This window comes from Pagrus major, chromosome 11 (genome assembly GCF_040436345.1).
Source record: "Pagrus major chromosome 11, Pma_NU_1.0".
NCBI lineage: Eukaryota > Metazoa > Chordata > Actinopteri > Spariformes > Sparidae > Pagrus > Pagrus major.
Window position 1 is genome coordinate 15924608 of NC_133225.1, and position 17545 is coordinate 15942152.

General features: G+C 38.7%; 1 protein-coding gene across 2 annotated transcripts; it reads right to left on the bottom strand.

Annotated features, from left to right (window-relative positions):
- LOC141005028 (uncharacterized) lies at positions 1–13320 on the bottom strand. 2 transcript variants are annotated; one of them, XM_073476760.1, is made up of 13 exons: positions 13258–13320; positions 11692–11793; positions 9062–10267; positions 8331–8384; positions 6159–6278; positions 2376–2414; positions 2137–2190; positions 1956–2009; positions 1309–1416; positions 642–695; positions 430–483; positions 294–338; positions 1–99 (listed from the first exon to the last, which is right to left on the bottom strand). In XM_073476760.1, exons 1-13 carry the CDS (start codon positions 13294–13296, stop codon positions 4–6), a joined length of 2025 nt encoding a protein of 674 aa, XP_073332861.1. In that variant the 5' UTR covers positions 13297–13320; the 3' UTR covers positions 1–3. The 2 variants fall into 2 exon arrangements, with proteins under 2 accessions (XP_073332861.1, XP_073332862.1); XM_073476761.1 differs by having other exon boundaries at positions 57–99; positions 650–695.
- Between the last annotated feature and the right edge of the window lie 4225 nt (positions 13321–17545).

Below are 17545 nucleotides of genomic sequence, written 5' to 3' on the forward strand. Positions count from 1 at the left end.
TATTTATATGATTAATGTTATTTGTGGATAATTGTTGACACTGGCCTGAGTTCCTGATGGTCCTGGAAAACCAGGAGGACCTCTGGCTCCAGGAAGTCCCTGTTAACATAGGATGGTTCAGATGTTGTCGTGAAAAATCACTAATGAGTCATGAAGATTTCAGTAATCACTCAAACAAACACCAATTAACAAAAAGTATTCATTTTCATCAGAGTAAAAAAAATCTCACTTCATTCTATGAGAACATTGTAATAATGAGGCTGCCATTAATTAGTAAAGTCATCTGTACTTACTATGTAGCCAGGGACACCAACAACACCTCTCACTCCTTTATTTCCCTGATTACAGTAAAACAGGAAAATTAGAATCACATATACCAGGCCTCACGTGTGTGTGTGTGTGTGTGTGTGTGTGTGTGTTGGATCTGACCTTGTCGCCATTCGGTCCTCTGTGTCCCTGTGGTCCAGGCTCCCCTTGATAACCCTAAAGGGGTTTGACATACAGAATACGGATTGAATTGAGGAACTGACACTTCTGCAATACCTAACAATTTCACATACGAGCAACTACAATAGTCTAAGGTATACTTAGGCCTCCATAATTTCCATCCCCATAACATTAGAAGTTGAGGCCACTCTTACCCACTCACCCAGCTCCCCTTTGCTGCCCTTCTCTCCTCTGTAGCCTTTGGGACCCTGTGGAGATGAGCACAAAGTAAATTTATCAAGCTGTAACAGTACTGCACTTACATGTAGAGGTGCAATGAGTAGCCATTTCGACAGGTCGATCGAGAGAAAACTGCCAACTATTTTCATAATCGATTAATTGTTTCGGTCAATTTTCGAGCAAAAATGGCAAACATTTGCTGGTTCCAGCTTCTCAAAGTATTTGCTGCTTTTCTTCGTCTTTGATAGTAAAGAAGAGTGTTTGGGTTTTGGTTTGTTGACTGGACAAAATAAGCAATTTGAAGACCTACGTGAAAAGACCTGTTTGATATCAATGCAACGCTATTTACATTTTGGGCATTTTAGCAGACGCTTTTGTCCAAAGTGACTTACAGTAATTCATACATACATACATAGGCTGATGGTGGTGGTTGCTATGCAAGGTGCTGACCAGCACATCAGGAGCAGTTTTGGGGTTCAGTGTCTTGCCCAAGGACACTTCGACATGCAGAGCAGGGGAATCGAACCAGCTACCTTCGATAACAAGACGCTGGCTCTACCCGAGCCACAGCCACCGCACAAGAAAGCCGTCGCTATGAGAACACACATGTACAGTATTTTACATGACTCTCAGCAGATTTACCTGTTCTCCAGGTAAGCCAGGAGGGCCTGGATCTGAGTGCTCTCCTGGGCTGCCTTCACTTCCAGGTCGGCCCAGAGGACCCGGCATGCCTTGTGGTCCGGGACTGCCCTGAAGTGCAACATGACATGTAAGGAGTTGGTCTGGTCTTGACTGGACTTTCATAGTAGAAAAGCCACGTTATGAGATAATTTTGTCATAAATTTTCTTCTTTATATCACAAATGATATATGAATCTATTGTGAGTATGCTTACTGTTGAGAAACATACTGATTGATAGTGTGTGTTGGGGCAATGAACTTGGTGGAGAACATCCATACATACATTTTAGTGTTTGTAGTTGGTAGTTTTTTAATAAACTATCACGTCTCCTTATTGTTGATTACATGTTTTTGTACATAAATCAGTCAACTCAGTACATTATCAGTCATTCTGTAGTGTTGAGTTCAGTGGGGTGTTTGTGTGAGAAGAGAAGAGGCTGTAATAAAGTACTGTCCATGAAGCTGAGCACCGCCTTTCTACATGTCTGACATGTGAAGAGGTGTGAATGAAACAATCCTTATTAGTCTGCTGAATAATGAGCTCGTAAACTAGCACACAAAGCCTCACTGTAGACTCTGATAAGATGCAAATAAAGGAAAGATACCTACGATTTTCCCTTGAACTCCTTTTCGTCCTTGTTTCCCAGTAATTCCAGGTGGCCCCTGGAAAACAAAATCAGAACAGAACAGGAGTCCTTTTAAAATCTCTCTATGTTTGGTTATGTTACGGAATGACAATCTGTTTAAATGTCGCCTTTTCAAGTAAATTATAACACTGTTGACAACTTACAATTGGTCCGTCGTCTCCTGGAGGTCCAAAAGGCCCCGGAGGCCCCTTAAGTTTCTGACGAGGGAAAAAAGAACTGACTCACAACATTCACTACATGTGTGTTTTTTTACACTAGACACACTGTAAATGAAGTAATAGTACAGCATGAAGTTGAAGTTACAGAGGCTGAGATTCAGCTAATTGTTGAAATCAGTGGGGAAAGAAGGATTTTAGGTGCATTAATTTTAACGAACACCTACCGGCCAGTTAGAAATCAGCTTTTTAAAGATCTTCTTTTTCTGCGAGGAAATAACAGACAGACTATTACTTATATATTGTAAACCTGTTTCTCTCAAATGATTTTTCAAATGTATCCTCAAACAGACTACCGATGAATGTAACACGCTTCAAAAACAATAACCCAAGCATTGGAAATGAAATTGTCAGCAGAAAAAAGATGATTCTGTTTTAAAGCATGTATGTAAACATTTCAAGAATTGTACTTGTTGTATCACCTTTATCTCGATTGTGGTATGTTAATCCTTTACAGTGAATTATATATAGAAGTGACAACAGTCCAACATGCTAAATATTAACACTGAAACACATATGAGCAACAATGTACCTGATATTTATATACCATTGTAATAGTCTCTACTGTTTCAGTATCAACTAGGTGTTGCTTTTTTTATTTTCTTTATACTGTACGTATAGGCTTTCAGTAGCATAAGCTGTATTTGAGTGAAAAAAGCTTTTTCACTGAGGTCTCCAAGCCTGAACTGGTTGAATTTGGATCTATTTGATGGCAAACAAGGTTTTTCCTGTCCTTTAATTCATTAAGGGTGAAAACTGGCTTACAGTATGTCAATTTTGAGCGTTTCAGAGGGATAGAAGCTTCTTTTGGCACTGTGCAGTATTTCTACTGTGTATTTCTAATGTGATGTGTATTGCTACTGTGTGCTATGTATTTCTAGTGTATGTGTACTGTGTGCTGTGTATTTCTACTGTGTAATTCTATTGTGATGTGTATTTCTACTGTGATGTGTATTTCTACTGTGTATTTCTATTGTCTTCTCTGTATTTCTGCTGTGTATTTCGACTGTGTGCTGTGTATTTCTACTGTGTATTTCGACTGTGTGATGTTTATTTCTACTGTGTATTTCTACTGTGTATCTCTATTGTGATGTGTATTTCTACGGTGATGTGTATTTCTACTGTGCAATGTTTTTTTCTACTGTGTATTTCTACTTTGTATCTCTATTGTGATGTGTATTTGTACTGTGTATTTCTATTGTCTGCTCTGTATTTGTACTGTGTATTTCGACTGTGTGCTATGTATTTCTAGTGTATTTGTACTGTGTGCTGTGTATTTCTACTGTGTATTTCTAATGTGATGTGTATTTCTACTGTGTATTTCTATTGTCTGCTCAGTATTTCTCCTGTGTATTTCGACTGTGATATGTATTTCTAGTGTATTTGTACTGTGTGCTATGTATTTCTACTGTGTATTTCTATTGTGATGTGTATTTCTACTGTGATGTGTATTTCTACTGTGTATTTCTATTGTCTGTTCTGTATTTCTACTGTGTATTTCGACTGTGTGCGTGTGTATTTCTACTGTGTATTTCGACTGTGTGCTGTGTATTTCTACTGTGTATTTCGACTGTGTGATGTTTATTTCTACTGTATATTTCTACTGTGTATCTCTATTGTGATGTGTATTTCTACTGTGTGATGTTTATTTCCACTGTGTATTTCTACTGTGTGCTGTGTATTTCTACTGTGTATTTCTACTGTGTGATGTTTATTTCTACTGTGTATTTCTACTGTGTATCTCTATTGTGATGTGTATTTCTACTGTGCGATGTTTATTTCTACTGTATATTTCTACTGTGTATCTCTATTGTGATGTGTATTTCTACTGTGTGATGTTTATTTCCACTGTGTATTTCTACTGTGTGCTATGTATTTCTAGTGTATTTGTACTGTGTGCTGTGTATTTCTACTGTGTATTTCTAATGTGATGTGTATTTCTACTGTGATGTGTATTTCTACTGTGTATTTCTATTGTCTGCTCAGTATTTCTACTGTGTATTTTGACTGTGTGCTATGTATTTCTAGTGTATTTGTACTGTGTGCTGTGTATTTCTATTGTGTATTTCTACTGTGATGTGTATTTCTACTGTGTATTTCTATTGTCTGTTCTGTATTTCTACTGTGTATTTCGACTGTGTGCTGTGTATTTCTACTGTGTATTTCTATTGTGATGTGTATTTCTACTGTGATGTGTATTTCTACTGTGTATTTCTATTGTCTGTTCTGTATTTCTACTGTGTATTTCGACTGTGTGCTGTGTATTTCTACTGTGTATTTCGACTGTGTGCTGTGTATTTCTACTGTGTATTTTGACTGTGTGATGTTTATTTCTACTGTATATTTCTACTGTGTGATGTTTATTTCTACTGTATATTTCTACTGTGATGTGTATTTCTACTGTGTGATGTTTATTTCCACTGTGTATTTCTACTGTGTATCTCTATTGTGATGTGTATTTCTACTGTGATGTGTATTTCTACTGTGTATTTCTATTGTGATGTGTATTTCTACTGTCTGCTCTGTATTTCTCCTGTGTATTTGTACTGTGATATGTATTTCTAGTGTATTTGTACTGTGTGCTATGTATTTCTACTGTGTATTTCTATTGTGATGTGTATTTCTACTGTGTATTTCTATTGTCTGCTGTGTATTTCTATTGTCTGCTCTGTATTTCTACTGTGTGCTGTGTATTTCTACTGTGTATTTCTACTGTGCGATGTTTATTTCTACTGTATATTTCTACTGTGTATTTCTATTGTCTGTTCTGTATTTCTACTGTGTATTTCGACTGTGTGCTGTGTATTTCTACTGTGTATTTCGACTGTGTGCTGTGTATTTCTACTGTGTATTTTGACTGTGTGATGTTTATTTCTACTGTATATTTCTACTGTGTGATGTTTATTTCTACTGTATATTTCTACTGTGATGTGTATTTCTACTGTGTGATGTTTATTTCCACTGTGTATTTCTACTGTGTATCTCTATTGTGATGTGTATTTCTACTGTGATGTGTATTTCTACTGTGTATTTCTATTGTGATGTGTATTTCTACTGTGTATTTCTACTGTCTGCTCTGTATTTCTCCTGTGTATTTGTACTGTGATATGTATTTCTAGTGTATTTGTACTGTGTGCTATGTATTTCTACTGTGTATTTCTATTGTGATGTGTATTTCTACTGTGTATTTCTATTGTCTGCTGTGTATTTCTATTGTCTGCTCTGTATTTCTACTGTGTGCTGTGTATTTCTACTGTGTATTTCGACTGTGATGTTTATTTCTACTCTGTATTCCTACTATGTGCTGTGTATTTCTACTTTGTGATGTGTATTTCTACTCTGTGCTGTGTATTTCTACAGTGTATTTTTACTATCTACTGTGTATTTCTATTGTCTGCTCTGTATTTCTACTGTGTATTTCGACTGTCTGTCTACAGTCTATTTCTACTGTGTGATGTGGATTCCTACTCTGTATTTCTACTGTGTTCTGTGTATTTCTACTTCGTGCCCTGTATTTCTACTGTGTGATGTGTATTTCTACAGTGTATTTCTACAATGTACTGTGTATTTCTAATGTGTATTTCTACTCTGTATTTGTATTGTGTGCTCTGTATTTCTACCATGTTTTTCTACTGTGTGCTGTGTTTTTCTACTGTGTATTTCTACTGTGTTCTGTGTATTTCTACAGTGTATTTCAACTGTGTGATTTGTATTTCTACAGTGTATTTCTGTGTGATGTGCATTTCTATTTCTACGCTCAAAATTGACATGAGCCAGTTTCAGTTTATTTTCTTTATACTGTACGTATAGGCTTTCAGTCTTTTTGTATAGCTCGTATATTGGCATAGCATTACTTATTTTACCAGATCCATATTCACACTTTGAACATAAATTCAAATAAGTGTGTAGCACCAAGTGGTTACTGGTGCAGAGCTACAATAACAGTTTACCTTGAAAGCCTCCCACTCTTCTTCAGAGGTTTTATATACAACAATGGCAGGCATCCCCGGAGGACCAATGGGGCCTCTATATCCCGTCTGCCCGGTCCTGCCCATAATGCCTTGATAGCCCTGTGAAGAAGAAAAACAATAGGTCTCAGATATTTAAATTACATTTCTACATTTTGATCAGCACTGCCAGAGATAATAATCTGGCTTTTTCATTCAGAACTGAGAATTAATGGCTGCAATAAACTGTTTGACCACTGGGGTGTAGAAGAACTCCACAAAAAGCTGACAAAACAGTGACATAAACAGCCTATTGAACTCTGTTGGCTACTGTTGTGTCATATGGCTTCAGTAAAGCTTAAGTTACTAGTTAGAGCTGATTTAAAACCTGTGGCATCAGAAAATAAATGTTAAATCTGATCGTACAGCAGAAATCACAACATGGCACCAGAGCAAGCTTTATCTGACGTTTAATCAGAGAGTAGGTTTTTGTCGGTTATCTGACAAAGTGAAGAGGGTAATTTACACCATACATAAACTTGCTAATGACTAATAATATCATACTTCATTAATTAGTGATACTGGATATAGGTATCATAGCTGGGGGAATTAAAGAAACCACCTTGATGTGTATTAAATGTACAAGCTATTAACAATTATTGATTTTGTGAGAACTGAAAAAAAAAGTGAAAGCTGCCTATGAATAAAAAATCAAATAATGAGGAAAATAATGTAATGCAAGACTAGGCAGACAACTAGCCAGACTACATGGGTCATATTTTAATGAAATTCAGAATTCAATCAATCAATTGGCAATAACATAATTTAAAGGTGCACTATGTAGTTTGGGGGAAATAAATAAATAAACAAGCTCTTCCTTTTCCTGAATAAACTGAATAAACAAACTGACCTTAAAGAACAACACAATTTCCTACTGTTTTACTTTGTTTATATTTGGTGGACCCTGCCACCTTGCTAGCTTCAAACAGTGTCCTGGGGACCTTATTTGAACAGCGTGTTTATTCAGTTATGGAAAAAATAAATATTTCTGAGTTTGTATTATTACCTCATTGATATTGAAAATATTGAAATTTTGAGTTTGAATTTCTTCCAAAACTACATAGTGCCCCTTTAATAAGACATGAATAAATATTAAATCAAAAATAACTCTACACAAATTCTTACTCAGAAATCTTCTGTAGACAACAGGTTAAGCTGCAGTTTATGTTAGTTTAACTTGTTTTGACACACCGACTGAAACAAACACCTGCCAGTTAAACTAAGCTAAACTTAGCTTACCTACTTAAGCTAAGCTAGTCAAATGCATAGCCAGCTGTTAGTTATAATGCCACAGCCCCTTATGACTAACTTGCTAAATGCACACCTAGCTAATGTCATGTTAGCTGAAAACAAAGTAACATGAGCATCCTACTTGAGTCATATTTCTTTCTAAACACCTGACAAATACAAGGCTAGTATTTACCTTCTTGTAATGTCTGGTTGTTGACCAACTCCTGAGAAAAATGTCTGGGTGTTTAGCATGCTAGATGCTAGCTTTCCGCACCAGCTTTACATTCTACCTTTACCATTTTAAAGTCTGACTGGCCACAGTGGTGGGTGAGGGCACTGACACTCAACACTTTTTACACCAGTGGTTCACAGCCTATTGACTCTATGCGCTATTTCAACTATTTATCTTTTACATCTAGCAAACTATTTCAATTGATTATCCATTAATTAGAGCTATCGTGGCTAACCTAACCATGCCAACCATGTGTCACTTTCAGCTATTTCACCATTAGCTTCTTCTAGCTATTTCAATTACTAGCCTTTGAGCTCTCTGTTTTAGCCATTTATCCATAACTTTTAGCTGTTTGACCATTTACAGGTACTGTATACCCTCAATTACCTTAAACTAACCATTTGAACTGTGAGTCAAATGAGTAACAGTTCAAATAGTTAGCTTAAGGTAAGCTGAAAGAGATGGATAATAGATAAAGTTAGCTAAAAGTAATGTTACTACAGAAATACCCCCTGGGGTAAAAGTAGCCCTAAAGCATCAGCCAACTTGGTAGTATATTGTACATTCTCTCTATGTCTTTGCAAATTACATCACTTTAATTACATCATTTGACAAAAAAAGATTTCTTGATTCATGTTGAGTATAATACATACTTTGTCTCCTTTAGGCCCTGGTGGTCCTGTTAGCCCAGGTGGACCCTGTAACCCCTGATGAAGCAGTGAGGTGGAACAGTTAAATCATCTCTACCAGAAAATAACGTACTGCAACCCTTTGAGAGCTGGGCAAACATTACTCTCTTGACAGAAGGTAGTGAAGCTATCAGAAATGCAGATATTACAGGTAAGGAGAGTTTGGTGTAAAATATCACTGCATACAGTCTTCAGCCTGAGACGCTAGAATCTGGATTTCACAGTTCAGGGTTAGAGTACACCAGTTTAGCCAGAGGAGGGCGACGAAGGCTTTCACTTTGGAAACTAACCTCTCTCTCTTCTACAACACACACACACACACACACACACACACACACACACACACACACACACACACACACACACACACATGCATGGCTTTCTAGGTGCTAGACTTGACACGGATATATGTTGCCATCTCAGTCATCAAATCAGCTGCACGCAAACTCAATTTCATCCCAGGTCATGATGGAAAATGAGATGAGAATATCACACAGATGTGATTAAAATTTCCTGTGTGGTTTGTTTATGCATTTGTAATGACATTAACACTCTGCACTCAATTTCACTGTGAATAAATCTGATGTTTGAAGTATGCCGAGATGTGAAATGACAAAAATAACTACAATAGTCACATTCATCTTTGGTTATTGTAAATGCACAGGTACTGCAGCTGTATGTAAACAATGTCTTACCCTTTGACCTCTGATCCCAGGTCTTAATCCTGCCCTGTGATGGTTTGTTGTTTTACTAGTCTGCTGTGTTGGTTCAGTCTCTGATGGGATGAACGAGTCTTCAGTGCTCCAGTCAGGTGAGGACTGTCTAAAGTTCTCAGAGATGTCGGTGTCATTATTATAACTGTCTTTATCCAACTGTTGTCTCTGCTCCTCCTCCTCAACAACTAAACCTATCTTATTTCCATCTGTCTCTGCTGCACTCCCCTGCTCTGCACCTGGAAGTTGCTTTTGTGGTGATGTTTCTGTTTTGGGTGAAACAGTTTCCAACCTGTCTTCTATTTCCTCTTTTTCTTTTATCTCACTGGCTGAAACATTACTCATCTCACCCTCCATGTTCCTGACTCTAAACGCTTCTCCACTTTGTAGTGTGGGAGTTAAAACAGTCAGGTTTGGGGTTGGATCTGTCTGAGGTGCATCAAAGTCCTCAGCTGAAGCTCTGTCAAGGGAAACATTTTCTTCTGTCTGTCTTAAGAGTTTAACTGGCAGGTTGCTTGAAACTGGAGGTATAATGACTAGTGGTACTGCCTCCTGCCTCGCCTCTCTTACTCCTCCATCAGATGAGGGGTGCACGCTGGTAGCAACAAACCCTGATTCTGTAATGGGGCCTAAGATAAGAGTAGATCTAGTAGCGAACTGTGGCTCATTATAAAAGGACCTCTCTGTATCTCCAACAGCCTCTCCTGATGAGACACCTGGAGCTGTGGGGTTCTCAGCTTGAACTGAAGGGGTTGAAATGGCCGTCACAGCACGTTCCAGGACTGATGGTTGATGAAGTTGTCTCAAGTACTGAGAAGTCTGAAGTGTGTGGATCAAAGGAGTCCCGGTTATGATACTTCCTTCTGTGCTCCGTGGCTCCTTCATTGTCTCTAATATGTCAGGTTGTAAATTAGAAAGCTGCTCACTTCCAGTCAGAGGCAGTGGTACAGTGCCTCCACCTTGAGTTACTTCCTTACTCATAGTTGTTGGTTTGTCCTTTTCTCTGTTGGTTGGAGTGTCTGTGCGAGCCTTGGTTGTCTCAACAGCGTTGGTGTCATTCATTTGATCCACTCCTGGTGTCAGCTCAGTGGAAGCCACCTGTGGACTTGTGTCTTGAGGGGTGTTTTCTGGTGTGGATGATACTCTGATCCCAGGTTGCATGGTCACCTCATCTACAGCTCCAACCTCCTGGGAAAGGTTTACATAAGGAAAATGTTATACCTTGTCCGCAACATGCATGAGTGCTTAACTCCTTTCAAAGTCACCATTTTACAGTCTTTAGTGAGAATAACACCGACCGAGGTTTCTCAGTAAATCCTGTACTGTTGTGTAATTGCCATTCTCCTCAGTCCCAGTATGGATTAGCTCTAAAGCAAGAATGGATTAGTCAACTCTAGGGCACAAAGTAAATTAACAACATCAATTAAGTTACAGTAAGTAATAAATAATGCCCTAAGGAGCTGCATACAAGAATACAGACCACAGCTCCAAATCGTAAAAGCAGACGTTACAGTTCAGCACTGTGTTCTCTTTGCTGAGTCTGTTCGGAAATGTAAACACTCTTCTGATGGGATCACACACAAATATAACACTCAGTTAGTGTCCAAAACCAATCAAATTTTTATGATGTTGAACCTCTCTGAGACACTCCCTGTGTGTCTTCCACAGACAGACAGACAGACAGACAGACAGACAGACAGACAGACAGACAGACAGGAATGGTATTTCCGCAGATGCTTTAACCAGCAGCGTACTGTGGATAAATATTACAAAGGACCACTAACATGTCATTGATAAATTAAAAGCACTGCGACCATTTCACTGAGAGCAGACCCTGCAGACCCTACGTACCCTCAGTTCACCAACACTTACTTTCTTTTTCCTATCAGACCTGTTTTAATTATATTGTGTGTAAAAACTGTCACTAAGCTTTGTTGCATGAAGTTTGGAGCTCCCAGGCCAGCTCCAATCTTTAACCTGTTCACTGGCCACTTTCCCACAGATAAATATTGACATTGGCTTTGAACAACCTTACAGTCAGACTTCAGATAGTTGAGTAAATTAAGACTTTTTCAATACTGTAAACATGACCATCGTGGTGTCAAACTGCTCAGCTCCGTTCCTTCCAGCAGGAAATATTTGCCTTGTGGAAGAATTCAACATTTACATTTTACTGAGAAAATCTAAGGAAGACTGGCAAAAACTCTTCCACCGTATAAAAAATCTACACATTGCAAGCTGACTTAGCAAACTGGGTGGCTAACATTTTTGGCTTTAGATAAATGTGGCTTTTGAAACTGTCTAATCTAAGAACAAAAATGAGACTGGGGACCAATCTTAAAATATCTTTGTGAATCATGACCTGTAAGAGTCTCATCATTCAGAGGTCCTATCATACATATACTGTATATGTTTGGATGGGCATAACAGCAATAACATTCATAATCAAATAGTCTTTATTTAGTTTATGTTATGCTGGATGGATCACTTTGCTGGCTGTTAAGTTTATAATATCAGGAAAAAAAGAGAAACAAAACAGGTGCTATCAGGATATAAACCTTAAGAACCAACAGTTTAGTGTCTTGAAGCTGACTATAGTGTCTTGTTTGTACCTGTGTGTCTGTCAGTGCTGAACAGGTGCTGCTGTGATCTCGACAGTGCTGCTCTGCTGCTGTAGGATCTCCTAAGACATAGATCATCTGCTGGATCGTGCCCTGAACACACCACAAACACACAGACACACAGAAGGTGACTAGTTTAAAAAGTGTTAATCCAAAGCATGGTTTATAGGATCAGTGAAGTTAATTTTATTGATATGGCAGTGTGTATTGGTGTCTGCGACAGTGTCTTTTTTGATCACAAGGGGGCGCCAATGTCAGAAACATTCAAATCTTATACAAATGGCTTTAAAGGTGCACTATGTAGTTTTGGAGAAAACAATTTAAACTCAGAATTTTAGTATTTACAATATTAATGGGGTAATAATACAAACTCAGTAATATATATATCTTCTCCCTATCTGAACAAACAAGCTGTTCTCAGAGGAAAAAAAGGTCCCCAGAACACTGTTTGAAGCTAGAAAGGTGGCAGGGTCCGCCATATATTAACAAAGTTAAACAGTACGAAACTGTGTTGTGTGATGTCTTGAGGTCAGTTTGTTTATTCAGTTTATTTAGTCTGACTGTATCTGACTGGATCATGCTACTGACAATTTTAGCTCAATTCATCCAGAGACAGTGAAGAAAAAAATGAGAAATGAACAGGATGAATATATGGAATTCTGGCTCAAATTTGCAGGACCCCTTTTATTTCTTCTTTTAAAATTGACTCACTATTGTGATATGAGAGGGACACTCTCAATCACTCAAGTGAGAGTGATTGTTCATCTGGCTAACTGACTAATTTGTTAAAAAAAAGAAGAAGATTTACTGACCAGGCCTGAATTGAAATATGGGCAAGTCCAGATATTAAGTCATAACAAAAAACTGTCATCAGTCTATATGCAGCACTGTATATGTGTAAATTTACCCACTGTTTTGTACAGTGGTGTTTGTTACCCTTTCAGGCCTTATTTCTGCAGATGGCAAAGGGTTTTCCAGAGTATTTTATGAGATTTACTCTTTGATGTAATCCTCTCACATGCACATGTTAGAAACACACGAGCCTGATGCAGAAATATTTGATACACCATGTTAAAAAACAGAAACAAACTGGTTCACAGTAATGCCTACCCTACATTTACAGAAAACTTAGATTGATTATAGAGACAAGCAAATTGAAGATGAGAGAGTCAATTGTGATTCTAAAGGTCAGAAGATAATGTGCTATATCTAAATATAAAAATATATCTTGTACAGCATATTTCCACATGGCACAAGTAAAATAAGACTCAAAAGATAATCCACATCATCTTGAGGGTATCAAATCCTCTGAATAAATTACATTTGTAGAAATGAAGCAAGGCTTGGTGTACTTATTTGTATAAATATGCAGGAAACATTGTTTGATAGTTAAAGTCTTGTTTTCCAAAGCTCTTTGCATTCATAATTTATACAGACATTCAAAATCTAAGCAGACACAGCTAATCCTTCTGCCTTCACCACACATTCAATTAAATTTAACTTGAATCCACTGTCAACATTTTAACAGAGATAAAGTCAGTAGATAATCAGACTTACGCAGCTCAGTAGCAGTAGCAGCACCACAGCTCCCTGCATGGCTTCTGATAAAGATAACCACTGGACTCCTCTGACCGTAGCTGCCTTACACACTCTTCCAGGGGCTGCTCTTTAAAAACACACACCCCTCCTCGCCCAGGACTGGCCTGACTGACTGAGCACACGTTTTCAGCCCAGAGAGATGATGAAATCAGCAGACCAAGCAAGCAGACACCCAGACACTTAGAACAAAAAAACATACATATCCTCTCTGCTTCCTGTGGCAACACAGTGCCAGACAGGTTAGTGTCCACCACCCATTACTCAGCAAGTTAGCAAGTGACCACAGTGCAGTACAGTACGTGTAAGGCCTTTGTTTCCCAGGTGGTTGAGACTGTTAGATCAGGGCAGAGTGATGAAAAAAGAGACTTTATAGAAAACAGAACTGTCATTGATGTCAATGAGGGATGAGCTCATCTCATCATCATCCTTTTTATTTCCATTATAGTCTAGTCCTACACCAACTACATCAGTCCTCACAAAAGACATGAAATTATACCTCAAGGCAAGTAAGAACCATGTTAAGGTTTACATGTGCTGTATTTGCACAGAGAGGACATCATTATATTGGTCATAGAGATCCTGAGATTAAATCCCAACTGCACTAGACTTTGCCCTCAAATTAATCAATTGTTGGCTTTGTTGTGCTTTATTTGGCATTGAACTTCACAGTAGGCCCTCCCTCGCTCCATCTTTTTTTTGTCCAGGGTCAGGAGGTGAGGACTGTGGCCCATGTGAGGAATGTGACATGGACATCAGAAGAGCGAGGGGCTGCTGCCTGAGGAGGGTTGTGTCGGGTGAGGTTGGGTTTACCGTAAAGGGTGAGTGGTGAGGACGTGAAGCTCCTCCCAAGAGCACCGGGCCTAAAGTGGTGATCTGTGGTCTCAGGCCCCAACGCCAGGGGGCATCAGTCCAGATACAACTCCAGTCCGGACAGAGAGCATATACAGTAGGTGTGTGTTTCCTCACTCATAGCCTTGCACTGACTAAAGTGAACAGACTTCACCTCCAGCTGAAGAAGCTCCTCCCCTTTCCGCCCTAAAATAGCTAATAGCGTCATCTCCTCTGACCACCGTTGACCCAGACGCATCAGCACACTCAGCTCATCTGGAAAACTGTCATGTAAACGTTACCACATTCACAAATAAATGTACACATACAGAAAACTCTCCCACGCACCCCATCAAATACACACATACATTCATAAGTGCTCACACGCTCGTTTTTGCTTAATCAGTCACTGGACGTGGACAGCTATGAGATGAGTAGACATGACAGTATAGATTTTAAACACACAGATGTGTCACAGACAGACTGAAGACTTTCCCCTTAGAGAGCAGCTTCACAGGTGAATGTAAACTGTATCACAAAGCTGACAGATTCAGACGGCATTAGTACTCTGTGTGTAAACATTCAAGGTCAAGTTCAACACCAAAGCCTTGAGCTTCACATCGTGGAAAGAAAAACCATCCCAGGTAAACAAGTTCTCTGCAGTCACGTGTGACCTTGTCAAGTCTCTGAAAATGAAAAATTATCTTTTAGTGTAAAAGATGCAATAATCTGTTTGACAACAGTCACTGTAGAAAAGGTCGGAACGTTCTCTCTCTGACTCATCAGTGTAAAGTAATCATCACATTGACCCTCTCACTTATCACCTGCACTCAGGAAGCTGAAGAGGAGGATTGCAACAGCTGTGAATGGACTTTTTATGTCTGTAATTGCCCTTCAAGCACTACTTAGTTTATTGTGTGTGTTTATTTGTGTTCAGTAGTTTTTAAAGTGGAAACAGACAACTTTCCCCTCCAGTGTTTTAAAGTCTTTTCCTCAGAGTCGCAATGGAGAAAGTTGGAGGTGGTTCTGCACACTTATGTGGTTAATAAGTAAGCAGCCTGCCCACATGAATTTTCTGACTCCTGGATCACCCTGCAAAATACTGGAAATTAATGTTTTTGACTAGAGAGGATGAGTAATGCTGTAGTAACAGGCAACTACTTGTTCCCATGTGGTGAAAATAATAATAATCAGGTTTCTTTGAATGTTCCTTTGTGTATCACTGCTTTTAGACCACTGTGGAAACACAGAATTCACAAAAAACATCAAGCAACATTTTCTCAGCAACATTTCTCCCCCCACACTCAGCCAATCAAAAAAGTACCTTTTCCTAAGGTTGCTTACCTTTCACGCCTGCAGGTATCACATTTCCTCCGGCCCTCCCATGACCCTTTGCTAATGGATGGAGATAACACTGCTGTGGTGTGCTCACTTCCTGAGTCAGACTGTCTGGCTTCACTATAAACAAAAAAAGCCAGAACCCAGCTCATGCAGCAAAGTCTGAACTTCCCAGACTGTTCTGCTTGTTCTAATACTTGTCTTTGCCCACTTAGTCATTATATCCACATTACTGATGATTATTGATCATCGGTCATTCCCAAAACATTGTTGCAGTATTGATATCACAGTATTTGGTCAAAAATATCGTAATATTTGATTTTGTGTCCCAGCTCTAGCATTTATGAAGCGCTTTTGAAGAAATTTCAAAATATCTGGTGGTATATTTTTATATATTGAAGGTCCTGTAGGCCTTTCACTGGTACGCTGACACAGTCATGTTGTTTTGGCAACAGTGATATATGTCATTTTGGGAGTCACTGGCAATCGACCTATTCAGTCATTATGAATATGTGTTAAGGGGTACTTAATGTTGCTGGCTAGAGTAGGCTGTAAACAATAGTATGATCTTTTTAAGTTGGGGGTGTGTTTGCCAACAAGTACGAATATGTTGGCATCCATTTTCTATATGTCATTGGATGGATGAACAATTGGATGTCATTTAGCAGATGTCTGTAATAACACATTTCTTGTGGCCTATGAGTTCAAGTCTAATGCACTGACCATGTAGACCCAGTAGATTTTGTTGCATGTCATTCCCCATATTCTCCCAAGGCAAAAATGGCAAAAAGAAAATACATTAAAAAAATCTCCAAATTATTAAAAAGAGACATAAAAAATATGTTCATAAGTATTTAAAAGCAGTAATATCAGCCAGTAACAGAAAAGACAAGTGATCTCTCTTTAATGGTCCTTTGAACAGATATGTAAACACTTCTTTTGTTAGTCATAGACAGGCATCATGATTCAAATAAAATATAAACGATGCAATAAATTAAACATGGATTTATTTTGTACAGTTTATACTACATATTTACCAGAAAGCTTCTCTATCTATGAAATCCAGCCTTGATGGGGAACTCTTTGAGGCGAGCTTCCCCAGGCACAGATTAGGCTGTTCTGTACAGAGACGTACATCGAGGTTAAGTCCTAGGCTGCACTGTTCACCTTAAGCACAGTCCTATAAACTACAGGCTGAAGCCTTAACCTAACCTTTGTACTGTATAAATCCAACCTTGCAGTCGACACACTTCAAAGAGGGTTTCTCTGCTAAAAAACATCTTTTTTCAGTCCAGGACTTTCTGTTTGGGGCTCCAGCAGGTGAGTGTGACCTCTTCTGGCCTGTGGATCCTCGGCCCAGATTATGTCCTGTGTTCACATTTCAGAAACATGTCAAACTCAACATATTACATTAACACAACAGCACATGATATAAATATTTATCTTATTTAAGAGGGGAACAACAAATGGTGGAAAGTTGGAATGTTCAAAAATACAGACAGTGAATGCTGGGACTGGAAAAGCATTAACTCTGTCGGTGAAGTGGTTTTAAATCCTGTTCAATATCATGGATACATTAAAATTAGAACAATCAGGCAGCTCTAAGACACTTTTCTCTCACATACTGTATCTCTCGTCACCATGATCATGCATGTGGAAAAATTACTATAACTCTGGAGCACAGAAAATACCGTAATGCTTGTTCCTACTGACCAAATCATAGGCTTCAATGTGACAGAACTGATGTGGCAGTTAACGTATCAACAAAACATACTGTGCCTGCGATTCCTATTTTGTAAAAGCATCCATGTTGCATCACACGTATAAAGGACTCATCATTCCATCATCACGTGAAAGAAGGCAAAACATCCTGAAGAAGACAAATCCCCGGATTTGTGTACCAGGAAGAAAATGGCTTTAGTCACCTCTATGACACAATATTGATAAAAATGTGAAGCGTGAACATCCGCTTGCCTTCAACAAAGCAGATGCAGACCACAGGGCCTGTTTGTGTGAATTCTCCTCTTGTTCAGTCCTTGTGATGGTCTCCTCATGTTGATATCATGCTGACTGACTTGGT